This window comes from Humulus lupulus, chromosome 4, assembly GCF_963169125.1.
Source record: "Humulus lupulus chromosome 4, drHumLupu1.1, whole genome shotgun sequence".
NCBI classification, from domain to species: Eukaryota; Viridiplantae; Streptophyta; class Magnoliopsida; order Rosales; family Cannabaceae; genus Humulus; species Humulus lupulus.
This window is the reverse complement of record NC_084796.1, coordinates 60205578-60224435: the sequence shown is the minus strand read 5'-3', so window position 1 is coordinate 60224435 and position 18858 is coordinate 60205578. Positions and strand designations below refer to the sequence as shown.

The 18858-nt window shown below is 38.0% G+C and overlaps 1 protein-coding gene and 1 non-coding gene across 2 annotated transcripts; one reads left to right on the top strand and one right to left on the bottom strand.

Moving 5' to 3' along the window:
* The first annotated feature begins 11274 nt into the window (after positions 1–11274).
* On the top strand, positions 11275–13608 carry LOC133830485 (28 kDa ribonucleoprotein, chloroplastic-like). The gene is made up of 4 exons (XM_062260471.1): positions 11275–11849; positions 11938–12039; positions 12814–13095; positions 13278–13608. Exons 1-4 carry the CDS (start codon positions 11355–11357, stop codon positions 13338–13340), a joined length of 942 nt encoding a protein of 313 aa, XP_062116455.1. The 5' UTR covers positions 11275–11354; the 3' UTR covers positions 13341–13608.
* A 763-nt stretch (positions 13609–14371) lies between these two features.
* Positions 14372–14444, bottom strand: TRNAA-UGC (transfer RNA alanine (anticodon UGC)). The gene has a single exon. It is a non-coding gene; the product is annotated as a tRNA-Ala (tRNA).
* Positions 14445–18858: the final 4414 nt, after the last annotated feature.

Sequence of the window (18858 nt, the reverse complement as noted above, 5' to 3'; positions counted from 1 at the left end):
CCTGCCTTGGCTATAAACCTGCTGATTAAATCTACAATCAATAACTTGACCCATTAATCATGATGAGCATATCAAAAGCTTTTCCCCACGGGATCAATCTTACCACGCCACATTCATTAACCAATTGCAGTGCTAAAAACAAAACAACATGCCCACGACATTCACACATCAATCATAATCCCTGCTCTTCCAACATTCACACCATGCCTCCAACTCCAGCATGCAAATATCACAATTATATACTCATAGAGCAGGTAATCATATAATCACATCCACATATATATATATATATTCATGGAGCATTTAATCACATAGTCAAGAGCCAAGCTTTATCAGAATCTCATGCTCCCTAATACAATGTGCAGATAAAGCATTTACATTCTATTTAAGCAGTTAAGCACATAACTACAGAAATAGTTACCATTCCCTGAGTGAAGCTATCTTCAACAACGAGTGTACATGCCCGACTTGTCTTCAGGAACCATAAACCTTGGCTCGCTCTGATACCAAAGTTGTAACGCCCCAAACTCTAGGGACCGTTACAGTGTGCCTTGTAAACAGTGCTAAACTTGCTAATCAAGTCATTTGGCCAAAATCGTGTAACTAAGTATGATTAGCGGTTTAGGGATTAAATTTTTTGGATAAGATGTAACGTTCCATTAGAACGTTTACTGTATACATTGGGATCCCGAAAATATAATTTAAGAATCTATTACAGGAAAAATATTTACAACAGGCCAATCTAAGCGGAAAAACAGGGTTTAACCCTAGTTCCTCTTTCAACCCTCGGTCGTGGCGGTCGAGCAGCCGCATATGTACACATCATCACCTAAGCTCTCCAACTCAAGGATGGTCCAGCTTTCTTTTGCCTTTACCTGCACTACATAGCACCCGTGAGCCGAAGCCCAGCAAGAAAACTTAACATGCTCATGAACAGTAATAACATGTCGTCAAATCATAAGGCACACGCCTAGCAGAGATAGCCCTATTTCAACAGGCAAACAAATCCATGTAATGTTGAGTATAACACATCAACCAATGACCATAATAGTCATCCAGGGCTTTTAGCCCCAATAGAAGAGTGACAGTTGTACTAGTCACTGAGGTGGGTTTCGCACCCAATAGCCATGTGACGATAAGGTCACCTGGGCTTATAGATAAGTGATCCTTTCACTTGCTCAAACAAGATAGGTATCTGGTGAAATGGTCACCAGCATAAACCTGTCGAGTAGATAAGTAATCCTTTCACTAGCTTAAATAGGATAGGTGCATGATGACTAGTCACCAACATAACCTTCCTCATGACCATAGAGTCATAACCATGGAACTCTATTCCCTAGCCACGTGACAAGCAGTCACCTAGGCCTTAGGCCTTGGCTCTGAGTAACTAGTCCTAGACTAGCCAAGCGCTTATAAGATTCATCGACCTTAAGGTCGGTCCAGCATTAAGGCCATAGAGTCATTCAACGATGATATCGATTAGATCTAATCTTCATTCAGCCCCGTGTTCAGGATGCTTATGCCGTTTCTGACTCTTAGGTCAAAGTCCCTGACTAGTCAGTGCCATAAACAAGTAAGCAATGCCACCAAACATATATCATATATCCAATATCCAAATACAGGGCATTCAGCATGCTTACTTAACAAATACTAGCACAATTAGGATCATGCATAAACACAGAGGCTCAAGCTCTGAACAATATCATACTCAGTATACAAAGCATGTCCTAATCATATGTTTCTCGTGCATTACATTTAAGCATCCAACATGCATCAAGAATAGCCATGCATGTCACATATACATAGGGTGCAGTTTTCTTACCTCCGGTTCGAGCAAGAATTAGAACAAGAACGACCCTTGACAACGATCGATCCTTAATCCTTTAGCAGTCACCTAGTCATAACCAAATACAATCTCCGATTAATGAAAATCATCAAAGATAGGTTCTTGATCTAAACCCCACTCTCGGGACCTCGAAACATGCCCACATGGTGAGTAGATTCGATCCCGAGCCTTAAGGATTGAAACCCCGAGCCAAAAACCCTTAAAAACACTCAAAACAGGGTTATGATGAAACAGGGTAGCGCTACAGCACTTCCCTCCTAGAGCCCCAGCGCTCAAGACAGAACCAAAACGCCCTAGCCTCCTCTGCAGGTAGCGCTATAGCGCCCTATACTGGGCATTGTAGCACTACCTTCAGCCAGCATCTGCCCAGTAAAGTTCTTCCTTCGATTCCACCATTTCTAACCCAAACAAAAAGCTTCCAATCATAAAATTAAGCCCCAAATGAACCCAAATACCATCTCCACATGTCCTAGGCACCAAAACCCCAAGAACCCTAGCCAAAACTCCAATCAATTCCCCACTTTCCAGCCTAAAAACCAGCTGGAACTCAATTAAGAAAACAGAGCAAAACCAAGAGTTCTAATGGCTAAAAGCTCACCTCAATCTTAGCAACAGACCCTCTTCAATGGTGGGGCATAACCCTAGCTTATCCCAGCTTGATTCCTCAAACAAAACTTGAAAATCTAGAGAGAAATGGAGGAGAAAAACCATCGGGAGAGAAGGGAAAATAGGACTCTGTTTTTGACAAGGTTCTACAGCCTTAATGGCTGATATAAATCTTTAAGGGTGAAAAGACCTAAATGCCCTCAAGTCTAAAATAAAACCTTAACAGCCACCAAGGGCAAAATCGTCCTTTCGCACCTATTTCGTTAATCATAATTAACACCCTCCAATTCCCACTATTCTCAATATTCTCAAACACCAATAAATTATGTCCCATTACCCTTTAATTCCTGGTAATGTTCTGATCATTAAACTCACCCCGAGCCCCGAACTTAATCTCATTATGACCAGACCGAACACTTGCATTTCATAATCGTCTCATGCTGAAAGGCTCGAACAAATCCACATATAATGTGGCACCATTCATAACTCACCCACATGCAAGAAAATACACAAATACGCCCTCAACGGGCCAAATTACCAAAATGCCCTTATAATTAAAATACACCCATATGCATGCATTCATCATCATATAATAATATAATTCACATAAACATGCAAATGATCACTAAATAACATCATAAATCAATTATGGCCCTCCCGACCTCCTAATCAAGGTCCTAACCCTTATTATGATAATTCGAGGCATTACAATGGCAGTTATTGTTCCCCCTGCAGATTCTGGAAGCACTCCTTGTACCTTGATTGCTACACTCACAGAGTAGTTTCAGAAGTCCATTGCCTCGGAGCCACACGCCATGTATGCCCCCTCACACATAGGTTTGCCTTCTAGTAACACACCAGATATATCCTCCTCTATATGGGTCCTTGATTTTGGAGCATCACATCATATGTCACCTAATTCCAATTCTTTCTTGTCCATTAAATCAACATCCTCTGTATCTGTCATGATCGTTGATGACACTCCCATGCCATTAGTATGGATTGGCTCGATTTGCACTCCAAAAATGTCATTCTCTGATGTATATCATATTCCAAATCTTACTTTGAATCTTGTCTCTGTTGGTCAATTACGTGACTTTGGTTTCTCAGTTATTTTCTCCAATTTTTGTTGTTATGTGCAAGATCCTCATTCCAAGAAGCTAATTGGGACAGGCCGTAGGCAGGGGGCTTTACATTTTAGATGGTCTAAGAGTTCCTAATGTGCAGCTTCTAGTGTCGAATTGTCTTCATTTCATTTAAGTTCATCTTCGTCTAGTTTTTATTTATGGCATTCTCGTCTTGGAAATGTCTTTGGTTCACGTTTAAAGTACTTAGCTTCCAAAGGAGCATTAGGAAAGTTACAAACCCATGATATTTCAAATTGTTGTGGTTGCAAATTAGCAAAATTTTCTGCTTTACCTTTTTATAAGAGTGTTTATGTTTCTCTTGCACCTTTTGATTTGATTCACTCTAATGTGTGGGGGCCATCACCCATTCTAAAAAAAGGTGGATCACGTTACTATGTCTCTTTTATCGATGATTATACTCATTTTTGTTGGGTCTATCTTATGAAACATCGTTCTGATTTCCTCGGGATTTATCATATGTTTCGTGCTTTTGTTAAAACTCAACATAATGTTGTTATCAAATGTTTTCGATGTGATCTGGGTGGTGAATATACCTCCAATCGTTTCTCTGAATTGCTTGCTTTAGATGGTACCTTACATCAAACCTCTTGTACCGATACACCAGAGCAAAATGGGGTTGCCAAAAGAAAACACAAACACATTGTTGAAACTGCTTGTTCTCTCTTATTGTCTGCTTATGTTCCTAGTGAGATCTGGGAGAAGCCATTCTGACTGCAGTTCATTCAATCAATAGAATTCTGTCATCTGTCACTTCATGTCTGTCTCCCTTCGAAAAACTTTATGGTCACGCTCCTGATTATTCTTCATTGAGAGTCTTTGGTTCCACATGTTTTGTTCTCCGTCTTCATGTTGAATGTAGTAAGCTTACTTCTCGTTCTGCTCTTTGTGTATTTATTGGTTATGGTGAAGGTCAAAAAGGATATTGATGTTATGATCCTATTAGTAAAAAACTCTATGTTTCTCATCATGTTGTGTTTCTTGAGCATATACCTTTCTACTCTATTCCATCGGACACCCCCAATCTACACAAATCTGATCTCACTCGTATTGATCCATTTGATTCTTGTACTGTTGATACTCTTAACTCTGCAGATGTCGGTTCTTAGCTTGTCGAAGTCCCTTCTGTCCCTACTACTGCCCAAGATGCTTCTGAGATTGTGGATCCTGCTCCTCCTCCTGCTTCTCCTCCTCACTACCCTCAAAGAATTCGTAAGTCCACACAGTTACCTGATTTTGTCTACTCCACTTATTATGATTCTTTCTCTTCTTTTTTGACTTCTATTCACCAACTCTTTGAGCCCTCTTCCTATAAAGAGGCTATTCTTGACCCTCTTTGGCAGCAGGCAATGGCTGAAGAACTCTCTGCGTTGTACAAGACATGTACTTGGGATATTGTTCCTATTCCTGCGGGGAAGCGTGCTATTGGTTCCCGTTGGGTTTACAAGATCAAGACTAAGTCTGATGGGTCGGTAGAGCGGTACAAAGCTTGTTTGGTTGCTAAAGGCTTTGCTCAGGAGTATGGGATGGATTATGAGGAAACTTTCGCTCCAATTTCCAGACATGCCACTATTCGTACTCTCATTGTTGTTGCGTCTGCTCGACAGTGGTCCATTTCTCAAATGGACGTTAAAAACGCCTTCTTGAACGGGACTCTTCAAGATGAAGTTTACATGGTTCCTCCACCAGGTGGTCCTCATAATTCAGGAGAAGTTTGCAGATTGAAGAAGGCTCTTGATGGGCTTAAACTAGCTCCACGAGCCTGGTTTGAAAAATTCTCCATCGTGATTACTTCTCTCGGCTTCCATCCCAGTGCACATGATTCAGCTCTCTTTGTTAGGTGTACTTTTTCTGGCCGCACTTTACTCTCTTTATATGTTGATGATATGAGTATCACCAGGGATGATGCGAATGGGATAACGGAGTTGAAAACACACTTGGCTCGTGAATTTGAGATGAAAGAGTTGGGTTCCCTACGGTACTTTTTAGGGATAGAAGTAGCTTACTCTCCTCGTGGCTATCTTCTTTCTCAATCTAAGTACATTCTTGACATTCTCAATTAGGCTCGTCTCTCTGATGCTCGCACTGTTGATACCCCTCTTGAGCTTAATGCCATGTATTCTTCATTTGATGGTGTTGCCTTGTCAGATACCTCTCTATATCGCACTCTGGTTGGTAGCTTAGTGTACCTTACTATCATCAGGCCAGACATCGCTTATGCAGTTCACATTGTCAGTCAGTTTGTTGCATCTCCTACTACCGTTTATTAGGTAGCTGTGCTTCGTATTCTTCGATATCTTCGAGGAACTCAATTTCAGAGTCTACTTTTTTCATCTACGTCTATTTTAGAGTTACGTGGCTACTCAGATGCAGATTTTGGTGGTGATTGTACTGATCGCAAATCTACCACTAGTTTTTGTATAGTTTGGGAGATTCTCTTATTTCTTGGAAGAGTAAAGAACAGACTGTTGTCTCTCGATCGTCTACAGAAGCAGAATATCGTGCCATGACCTCCACTACCGCTGAAATTATTTGGTTGCGTTGGTTACTTGCCGATATGGGTGTTTTTCTCTCAAATCCCACTCCAATGCATTGTGACAATGTTAGTGCTATTCAGATTACTCGCAACTCCGTTTTTCATGAGCGCACAAAACATATTGAGATAGATTGTCATCTTACTCGTCACCACTATCAGAATGGGACCATCACCTTACCATTTGTCACTTCTGCTATGCAGATTGTCAACTTGTTTACGAATGCTCATTCTATTTCTCGTTTTTATTTCTTAGTTAGCAAACTCTCGATGCTTCCCGCAAATGCATCGTGAGTTTGAGGGGGGATGTTAATAATATAAGTTTTATTAATATGTAAGGGTGGCTTAGTCATTTAGCCTCTCATTATTTTAGCTATATATTTTGTTGCTCTTGTACTCTTATTTTTATCTTTTTGATATAATGAAAACCTAGCATCCCTTTTGATTCTCTTTCAAATCTCCTTTATCTATTTGCAAAATTATCATACCATACATCAAATTCTTTATATTTTCTTTTACATCATTTAAATACTATATTTATAAATATTATTTATTAGTTAAAGTCAAAGAAAAAAAATTGAAAAACAAAAAAAATAATAATTAAAAAATAACTAATGAGAGTGAAAGGAAAAAAAAGATGAAAGATATTTAATTAAGTCGTAGAATCTTAGCTAAATTTGGTGAAAAAATTATTGGTGTTAGAGCTTATGTATTATAGCTAAATAAATAAAGCACCCATTGGAGTTGAATTTTAAGTCCTTTAACTATTTTTTTTTTTACATATTTGCTAGTTTATAGCAGCATTGGAACTACTCTAAGTCGACAATATAAACCCCTTGGCCATTTCCTTGAATGAAAGAATAAATTCAGAAGACCATTTCAACATCCAAAGAATCAAGCCAGGCGAGTGATGACAATACTTCCCATTCAAATAATAGAAATACTCATAAAACCACAACTAAAAGGTGTAAGCAAACCCCAACAACCTATAGTACAAGGGTGGGTCATCCATATTCTTCCCAAATATGTTGTTCTTCAAAGACTCAATGATATTCTTAAAAACTTCCTTCCCAATGGAAACGTTGTAAACTCTCCATGTCTAGAATATGAAAATATTCTCTTGGTTCCGTAATAGAAAATTTAGCCCTTTTTTTTTTTTATCTTTTTTGCCTTCAGATATGAGATTCAATGACCTCTTCTTGCTACCACTTGTAGAAATAACCTCAGCAGAAGCACCATGTTGCTTACTATAAAAAAAATTGCCACTGATTTCTTCCCCATTTCTTCAACAGAGGGATCAACTACTCAAATTATTAGTAGCTGGACACTCAAAACTTGACCGGGTTCTTTTTTTTTATTACATCGTTGATATATTGCATATATAAATATTACTATCCTAATGGAGTGGGGGAGTAATTGAATCCATAACCTCCTCCAAGAGAGGAGAGGTGTAGAACTCACTAGGCTAAGCATATATTCACGAACTAGACCCCGTTTGAACCATTACCTTCAAATTTATACCAAAACTTGATCAACCGATTTATTTTCAAAAAATCTGATTCCTAATTGAATATCTTTTTTTATTAATTTAATTTAAGTTTCTTTTAAATATACTTTGGGTATAGTTTTAGTTTATATTTAATATATGTTGGGTTGAATTTTTTTTTTTTAAGTTTAAACTATATGGTTGTATTTGGTAAAAATGTTCGAGCTGTTTGGTAATACCTAAAAAAATATTTATTTATTTAATTAATTAAAATTTTAAAACTTAAACATAAAGTAATTTTTTGTTATATATTTAGTTGTTCTTAGTATGTTTTAAGTATATATATATATATATATATATATATTTTGTATATTTTAGTAAGGAGTGAGTTGATGTCTTGTTATTTTTAATTGATTATATTTTTGTTTTATTTTGAGTACGTGGGTTGGTTTTTTATCATTTTTTTTACTATTGATTTTTAATTTATTTTAGGTATATGTGTAGTTGTTCTTAAATATATTTTGGATTGATTTCTAGTTGAGAATATTTTTGGTTTAATTTTAGTTATTTTAAGTATACATTGGGTTTATATATATTTTTTTAAAAATAATCTGTGTAACGCCCTACATCCTTAGAGCCGTTACTAAGTGAGTTTTTAAGACGAAATAGTGTGCAATGAACTCGCTAACCGAGGTTTTGAACAAAAGTGTGACTGATTAAAAGTTAAGGCTGTAATCTTTGAAAATGCGTTGACTCAATAAAAAAACTTCTAGTATTAGACAATTGGGATCCCAAAATAAGGTTTGAAAACTATTTACATCTTGAAATAAGTTTACAGTTGATCAGTTACAAAATCATAGATTATTACAGCCATTTTCAAATAAACCCCCAACCAAAGCAGTCGGGCAGGCCAAACATGTACGCGTCGCTTCACGCTCTCCGTACTCATGGTTGGTTGACTCAGTCTTTGCCCTACCTGCAACACGGAGCACCCGTGAGCCGAAGCCCAGCAAGAAAACTCATGCAGAACATAACATATGCAAATACATATGCTTAATCATATCAGATAATCCACAAATAAACAAGTCAACCATTAGACTAAGCAAACACGGCCATGCCGCCCCAGAGCCTTACCGAAGCCTGGGGTATCGGTTCTCACCGCGAGGATAACTCATGTATCCCTTGGGTCCCACCCTGAATATAGCATCCCATGTGCTAGGTGTTACTTTCGGCCCACGGCCGCCCCGGCCTACGCCGTACTCGGTCCTTGCCGTTCATTTCATCATAATCACACATATAGTACATTCAAAATAATCATTCACACACATCATGATTCATTTAAGGTTAAACATTTGCACACAACACAATCTGGGGCCATGCCCTGCAATCATCTCATTATGCAACATGCAATATAGGGCCATGCCCGGCAATCACACTATGGGCTCATGCCCTATCCTACGGGTGTTATAGTTTTCTTACCTTTCCAATCAATAGCTTAGATCACCTGACTCCTTGAGCACGATCCCACCTGAGCCTTAGCGCACACCTAGGCACAAACATATGTCAAAGTCAACACCGAACCCCAAGTCCGAATACCTAGCCTCGGGACCAATCCCGAGCCCCCGGGAAGTCCTAAATCCCCAAAACAAAGCGGCAGAATCGAGCCCCGAACCCTAGGTCAAAATCCCTCATAAAAACCCAAAAATTCACCTCTGTGAACAGTGCAGCGCTACAGCGCTCTAAAGAGGGCGCTGTAGCGCTACAAGCAGAACACTCCCCCCAGAACAGGGGCTAGCGCTACAGCGCCCACTGACTAGCGCTGTAGCGCTAGTTGCAGCCCAGCAGAACCAAAAATCGCATCTTGCGATTTTCTCCTCCCATTTCAACTCCAAACTTGTCCAAACCTTTTCCAAACCCAAAATCAAGCTTATACACACTCCACACTCATCCCAAGCATCCCAAGAACTCAAAACCCAATCACATTCAACCCAAATCTCAAAATCTAACATGAAGAACTCAAAAACCAGAAATTCAATCAACAACAAAGTTAAAGGCTTAGAATTCTTACCATTGATGCAATTTCGACCTTGATTCACTCCTAGGCCTCCTTAGCTTGTTCATCCTCAAAGCTTGCCCAGAAATCCCCTAAAGTTCCCAACAACTCAGTTCAAAACACAGCTTAAACCAGCCAAAACCCTAAAACAGAAATCCTCAAGAACTTACCTCAAGTTTCAGATGCTCTTGCTAATCCTTGCCAAGTCTTCAAGTGTGTCCTTAAGATTCTTGATGCACAGCCTATCCTAGCTCCCCACTGAGCTTGACCTCAAGAAAAAAATGAAGAGAAGAGGTGCTAGAACCCCCAAACCGATCCCTTAGAAAACCCATCAGTTTTCTCTCTTTTCTTTCTTTCCTTTTTCCTTTCTTTTTCAGCCCCTTTACTCTATTCTACAAAATCCACTAAGTGTATAAAGCCTTATTTATTCTATCTTCAAAAGCCAATTGACCAAAATGCCCTCCCTATTAATTCTAAACCCTTTTCCCCAAGTAGGGCCATTTTAGTCATTTACCCAATTCCCGCTAATCCTCAAGTGTCTCTAATATTTTCCCGTTGCTTCCCAATACCTGATAAATCACCAAATAATTATCCCCCATCATCAAAATAAATATCAATCTATTTCTCTGAATTCCTGTTCATACCTCCAGGCTCGCCCCGAGCCGGGTATAAATTCCCGTCATGAATTTCCGCTAGCCTGCTCACTGGGATCGCCTCGAGTCACAATTCACAGATACATCCACATCACAATGTGGTCTCAACAATCATCACATATCAATGCAGTTATGCCCAACATGGCCAAAATTACAATTATGCCCTTCTAACACGATCCGGGCCTACATGCATACTAACATACATAGTCATGCATCTCAGATAAACAAATGGTCATATAACATGCTTTAAATCATAACCATGCATTTAAATCATTAAAATCACACATAAATCCCATCATGCCCTCCTGGCACGCTAATCAAGGCCCTTAAGCCTTAATAGCGGATTTGGGTCGTTACAATCTGTGTTTAATGTTAATGTTTTTCAAGTTGTTTTTAATTAATTTTGGGTATATATTTAGTTGTTTTGAGATATATTTTATGTTTTATTTTTGACACATTTTAAAATAAAAGGACAAGTTTTTCAATGTTTATTTTATTATTATTTTTTAGTTTATCTTTGGTCGATGCCACATATTGATGTTTAGTTAATTTGTATGTGTTTTTTCAACACTTTATTGCTGTGAGATTGTTGTTTACTCGATTTGAAGTTGTTTTTTTAATTTTCTATTGTCGTGAGGTTGATGTCTAGTTGAAATCGTATTTTTGCAATTTTGAATGTTTAGAATCCCATTTTTAAAAACTTGAGTTAGTAAAATTTAGGATCCTAAAAATGTAAAAAAAAAAAACCATGCAAAATATGTATTGATGAAAAAATCCAAAAAAAAAAAAAAAATCGATTATAAAGCAAATGAGAGTGCTCTAAAATAAGAAGGGAAATAAGGATTTTGTAAAGCCCATTTAGTGATAGTGAAACAGATGGACAATAAGCCCATAAAGTGTAGTACTACAAGCTCTGCCCCCAACCCCATCCCTATAATAAATCCCTCATTCTTATTCTACTTCTTCTTTCTGGCTCCTTATCCTCACTCTCACTATCTGCTCTCCACTCTAAAACCCCTTCTCTCTTTAGACATGAATTCTGCAACTGTCTCTCTCTCTAAAACCTTGGCTATATCAGACTCATGTCGACTCTCTGTCCAATCCCTCTTCACCACTAAAACTCCATACCCATTTCTCTCTATCCCTTCCAAACCCCCAAAGCTCCATTTTTCATGCTCTTCTTCTTCGCTCTTATCTATCAAGAAGAAGCCTCACTCATCTTCCTTGGTCACCTTCGTAGCCCAGACCTCCGATTGGGCTCAACAAGAAGGAGACAACGCCACAGCTACCATTGACGAACTAAGCGCCGACGAGACCGAAGCTCGTGTTTCCGATTGGGAAGGCGAAGACGCCGCTGTCGAAAGCGACGAAGGTGAGGAAGCTGGGGTTTTTAAGGAGAGGGAGGAAGAATCTTTTGAAGAACCCCCTGAGGAAGCCAAGCTTTTTGTTGGGAATTTGTCTTTCAATGTCGATAGTCAAAACTTGGCTATGCTCTTTGAAAAAGCTGGAGTTGTGGAGATTTGTGAGGTGAACTTTCATTAATTTGAAATTTTTGGAAGGACTTTCTATCTGGATTTTTTTTTTATAATTTTATTTGGGTTGTTCTTTGTCACAGGTTATTTACAACAGGGAAACTGATCAGAGTCGTGGGTTTGGATTTGTGACAATGAGTACGGTTGAAGAAGCTGAGAATGCTGTTAAGATGTTCAATCAATATGTGAGTTATTTTTGGAATTACTTGAGTGACGTGTGGTGTTCAATGATTTTTAGGAAGAAATAAGTGTTAATATACTTGGATAAAACTAAAAGAAGAAAAACATATATAGAATATGGGGAGAGGGATAACTATAGAATGAGTAGCAAAGATTCGTCTACACTCCACATGACCTTGACTTGAGTCAAATTGAGATTTACCTTTATACAAATTGTTTTTTAATGCAAATAACTGAGGAAGAAGTTGATGAAGGCAATGATCTTACATGCTTGTTATGTAACCGATTTATGTAACAGCCGAATAACGAATGTATGGGATTGTGCTAAGTAGGTAGTAAGTTATACTCTTGTTTCTTTAGAGGCTCTTATATGAAGCTAATGAACTTCTTGTTAGTTTTTAGCTTAGTGTTGGTAATCACTTGTTAAAGCTAGTACATAAGTTTATAACTTTATATGTTCGGTCAAAGCCTTCTATGTTTTGGTAGTATAGTAAGATACGAGGATCAGAATGTTCATTAACAACTAATTAGTGAAGCAATCGAGTTAAAGTTTTTTTTTTTGGGCTTGACACACCACTCTTATTTGTGTTATCATCTGACCAGAGTCACTAGACAATATCAACCCCATAGTGTTGTGGTTTGAGGAGAAATATGTAAAATGGATTCATATTATTAAGTTTGCTTCTAATATGTAGTTACGGTTTCTTTTGCTTGTTGTAATAGTAAGGAGCATCTAAATATCTCATCTTGTTGATTTAAATTTTGTTAACTTTGTATAGAATTTGGAAGGAAGACTCTTGACTGTAAATAAAGCATCTCCAAGAGGATCACGCCCAGAGCGTGCCCCAAGAGCATTTGAACCTGCTTTCAGAATCTATGTTGGAAACCTTCCATGGGATTTCGACAATGATCGCCTACATGAGACTTTCAGTGAACATGGTAAGGTAGTTGACGCTCGGGTAGTTTTCGACAGAGAAACTGGCCGCTCACGTGGTTTTGGCTTTGTAACAATGGCCAGTGAAGCTGAAATGAATGATGCTATTGCTGCTTTAGATGGACAGGTATAATTAATGAATTTTCTTTTAGAATTTTGTTAAGATATAACTTACCCAGATGGACATCAAGAATCCATAACTATCTTCTGTTTGTTTTGATGCCAATTTAGCCTAATGGTCACTTAAAGGAAGAATAAAAATTAATGAAATATCGTGTAAAACTGCCTAATATGAGTTTCCTTGTGCAGACTGTGCTTGGTAGGTCAATCAGGGTAAATGTTGCAGAGGAGAGACCAAGGCGCTCGTTTTGAGCTTGAGCTGTGATGAATTCAGAAACTATTTTTTTTTTGGTTTTCATGTCATTTATATTCACTTTTTCTTAGGTTTGATTTTGAATATTAGTCTAAACATTTTGGCAGCCATTTTATCAGTGAGATTTAATGTTTTACCGGTATAATTTAAGTTATTTGACTCCATAAGCTCTATCTATGTCTAATGTATATCACTATTCTTTTCGTTAAGAAGTGGAATAGTGATAGGTTATGTTTTGTATTCTATCAAAGGTCATAATTGCCGTCCTGTTTTTGTTGCGTTATCAAATTGAAAAATATTTAGAACAATTTGCTAAGAAAAGTATGTAATATCCTTTTTCTCGAGCAAAAAAGAAAAATGAAAAGCTTTGCCGTGCTCAGGAATATACTCTGCTCAAGGCTAACAAAAACAAATGAAGCAATGCACATCTGCCCTTGGTATTCAATTTCAAGTTCTCGTTTATGACTTCTTCCTTGATCCATATAGTTCTTTTTTGTCTTTGGTAAGGGCAATTTTCTTATTTATAATTGTCTAATTGATTCTGATTTCATTGTTTATTTTTATTGTCGTTTCTTTGGGTTTTATTTGCTTTCCAATTTATGCAAGTTGTAGAGGCCATCTTCTTTCCAAGTAACGGTAGTTGCCCTGCCCATCTTAAATTACTGTCGTTTTAGTATTAAGTTGTTCAAATTGTCGGTTTTCACAATATATGTACGCAAATGCAATCTTATCGATTATTGAGGTCATTATTGTTATTCATACTAATATCACATCACTTTATTCTCTTTCTACATTCAACAAAGCTCGTTTCTTCACAATGCAGTTTTCCGTTGGATATCCATAGAAAATGTCGTATGAGCATGTTATTGTCGTTTTCGGGGTCGCTTGTAAAGTGTATGGTATTATTAAATTGGTTTAAAAGTCGCACATAAGATCACCAAAAGGCTCACATGACAATCAATTTAGGTGAGTGAGAAAAGGGTGGATTTTTTTCTTTTAAAAGAAAAATTGTTTAGAAGTTACAGAAAAATGGAGATGCAGGGGATCGAACCCTGTACCTCTCGCATGCAAAGCGAGCGCTCTACCATTTGAGCTACATCCCCTTTTGGAAACCTTAGTCAATCTAATATTAGTATTAACATTAACGAATTATATTATTGTATATGATTTATCAAAATTAACATAGCTATTGTACTGGTTCGAGAGGAACTCAAGACCAAGCCAACATCAAAGGAAAAATCCTAATCTTATTTCTTAACCTATGAAGATTCCTTTGCTTATTTAATCTTATTATTATTAGTGTTAATCTATTTATATGTAATAGCTAGTCGGGTGGGTTAATTAGGTCATGTTTTTTTATATACCAGCCAAACTTCGAAGTTGAAACGACATGCATGTATATATGTAGGAATATATATGATAAATTTTAATTAATTGCACTTTTCACGTGTTAATATGAAGTTATTAGGCAATTAATCAAAATTAGCTTGATCAACTTGACGACATGGTTTCTCATCAACGAAGAAGTACGTCTATGATTACTCGCACCATATTTTTTTGGTAAAGGCACATTGTGCGAGACGACTTGCAGATGGTCATGCTATGTGGTTCTATGCAGAAATAATCATGCGATTCTATATTGCGATGCGTGAAAACTATTATGGCAGGCCTTCGCACTTGCTAAATGGGTCACACCCACAAGCACGACACCTTCTAAATAGGCTCGCGCCCTTCATACGAGGTCATAAAGGACTCCACGAAGTCAGAGCATTCATTAAAGAAATGCTCATTCAACATTAAAGGAGATTAATGTAGGTGTTACGAATATGAAAAGAACAATTTATGCATTTAATGTAATTATTGTTATTTAATTGTAAAAGGTCACCTGATCGATGACCTAAATTTCATAACGAACACCTATTTTGCTATAAGTAGGTGATCCATTATTTGGGAAAGGGCTAATCACAATTCAAACAAAGTGGACGCATGCATATTCTTTTATTGAACCATTATAAACTCTCTTGTGTCTATTATTATTATTATTTACACACTCACACACTTTTATTTGAGTTCTAGAAGCTCTATTTGAGTGCTCTCATATTTTGCCATTGTCACAATTCCCTCCAACAACATTTGGCACTAGTTGAGGGTATCCCAACATTTTTTCGTGATTTTAGGAGGAGAATCACGACAAACCAAAATACTGAAGTTGTGAACAACGATGAAAATGATGGAACCCCTATCGATGGCAGAATGATGGGGGAACGGGAGCGACTACTCATCCCTAGGGAACCCCTCCCCAAAACTTGACGAACCATGTTCATGGAGAAATCTTGATGGCTCCACTAGCCCCTGGAACATAGAAGACCCTTGGATAGCCCATTACACCAACTACGCCCGCTGCCCAACCCGCTGTGATGGTTGTGCAGATGCCCGTTGAACAATTAACTTCCATGCAAGATGCTATGCTTACGATGAGAGCAGTGATGGATTCGATGGTACGCAACCAGACTCTACCACCACCACCACCATTGTGTCCTCTTGAAGGCCCAAGAGCCCCACCACAAGTTCCAGAGAGAGAGAACATTAGTAGGCCTTCGAATGATACCAGTGGAAAGTCGCGTCGAAGGTAGAGGCTAGTGAGGACGAGATGGCATCAGACAAAGCAGTAGGAATGTCGGGGGGAAACAGTGGACTCAAAATGGGCTAGAAATACGAGGAAATGATAGGTAAAACAAGAGTAAAAATAACCAACACCGCAAGGACAATGACCAAGATTCAAGGGAAGGAGGACAGAACGAGAGAAACAATGATCAAAACCCAGAGGATAGGGAAATAGATCCACCACGAGACCTTACTCGAGACCCACCTGCTGGCAAAAGGCAGGGATCATGTAACTCGATTACTAAGCTGCTCATGGTGTCCCGTTCTAGGTCCTCAAATTATTCTGGAAGTAGTGATAGATAACCTCGTGATAACCATCATGATGATGGAACAAATAATATTGTTTTCAACAGTCTGGGATAAGGCCAAGGGATCGTGAGGATCTCAGGGGTCGATTGAACATATGAAATGGGGGAAGATGTTCGCCAGAGTTAGTGCATCAAGTACCAAGACCACCGAATAGAAATGACGAACAGCAGAGATTGATAAATGTGAATTCAGAGCGATCTCTCGCACGCCAACCTGTGGGGGGAATCGCAAGGAAACCCAACTGAGGAAAACCCGCAAGGGAAAATGCGAGAGAATAAAATGTGGATTATGAAGCTTTGCGATGAGCACTCCAGTTATTCGAAGAAAACAAGTGACCTATTTTATAAGGTGAATGTTGCTTCACCCTTTACTAACGTGGTAAGACGCACAAAACTTGCTAAAAGGTTTCTGCATGAGTGAAACATTAAAGTACGATGGGGTTTATAATCCTATCGAGCATCTGTAACACTTCAATACCATCATAGAAGTTGGCTGCAAAACTCTCAAAATGTATATTGGCAGCCATCTTGTCAAGGAGCGCACACTAATGATTCACGCAACTTCTAGTCGCATCTATTCCCACTTGGGAGGCCATCTTGGATCTTTTCCTCAAACAATTCCAGGTGACGATGACATATGCATCGCCTATGACAACACTTCTGAATATCTGACAAAATGAGGGAGAATTGCTACAATCCTATATGAAAAGATTCAATGTAGAATTCCCTATGAAAAATTTCATGGTGATTGACAACCACATGACAAATTATGCAGTCATTTCTTAAGGAAATGAAGGTAGTAACATCGATATACCATCTTTGTATGAAATTCATGACACCAACTGGTATAGGGTGTGTTTGCGGATGCCAATATGAGTCGCGAGAATGCTACAACACTGCATTCAATATTGCAGGAAAAAAAAACCCTATTTGCAACATGATCTTTATGATGGAATGGCCGCTACAAGTGCCTGAAATTTTGCAAATTGAGGATGTCCCATTTGAAGAAGTCCCAGATTCAGATCTGTGTAAACTCTTTTAAAATCTTAATGATAATTTGAACCTTTTTATCCAAAATTCTATTAATTGGATTTTTATTCTAAATTAATTACACTTTTTGGTCAAAATAACTCGAGTAGTGAGTTAAGTACTATTTTAAATACACAGTGTAACAACTCTAGGGTAGTAATATTGGGATTAGTTCCCTTTAAAGTATATATATTGAATAATGTTTTATGAAATAAATAATTGAAATGAATTTTTGCATATAGTTATTGTTTATTGTTAGTATTAGAATAATATTATATGAATATCAGAAAATTCTCAAATTCGTTAGTATGACTACAATCTTGTATTTGTAGGAGAGGATTAAGATTGTAGGGAACGAATTTAAATAGTTTGCAGTAAAACAGAGTTATATGAAATCTTTGGATTAAATACTGTAAGTACGATTCACTAGTATTATGAATACATGTAATCTAGATCCAGATTACTGATGTAGTAAGACACTTAGTGGAGGTACTTTGTATAAAGTGGTTATACATGAACGAGACCTGATATGTTATTAATAATTAATAATACTGTTTACTTTATAAGTATTAATTTCATTGTAATATCCTCCTAATCCGGGACCGTTACACTGTGTATTTTAAATAGTGTCAGACTTGCTAATCAAGTCGTTTGGTTATAAATGTGTAACTAAGGTTAATGTCAAGGGTTAGGGTTAAAATTTTTGGTCAAGGAACATTGACTTTTCATTTAAAAGTTTCATACATACATGGGATCTCAAAATGTTACAAACAAATATTTAATAGGGTATATATAAATCAAAAGTTACAACCAATTGGCCTAAGCAGAAAAATAAAGGATACAAGCCTAGTTCCTCTGAGATATCCTCGGCCGTGGTGGACGAGTAGTCACATATGTACACGCCGCCACCGAAGCTCTCCAACTCATGGATGGTCTAGTTTTCTTTTTCCCTTACCTACACCACATAGCACCTGTGAGCCAAGGCTCAGCAAGAAAACTCAAACATGTGTATGAACAGTTTATATAGATTCCAAATACATGTCCGGCATGCCCAACAGTAATAACCTACTCGTGCATGCATACAATTACAAATAAATGATCATTTGATCATTCTGGGGCCCGCTGCCCTGAATAGATGACCATAGAGTCAACCCGGGCCCCTATGCCCTAGCTATGTGGCCATAGAGTCACCTGGGGCTCTTGCCCTTAGCTCTGAGTAACTAACCATAGAGCTAGCCAAGCACTTTGTTTTCCAACGACCATAGGGTTGGTCAACATAAAAGTACATCTCTGATTGGGCCTAAGTCTCTCAACCAACGCGCAACGCGCTATTGTTGCCATTGACTAATAAGTCAAGGCTTTAATCAGACATTCAGATAACCAGGCAATCAGATAGATATACAGATAAGCATACTTCAGACAATACAAGTATGGATAAATATAAATCATGGTATCTTGACCAATCAAACACAAACACAGTAATAACTATGTTCCTTAGTGGGGTCAAGCCCTATCT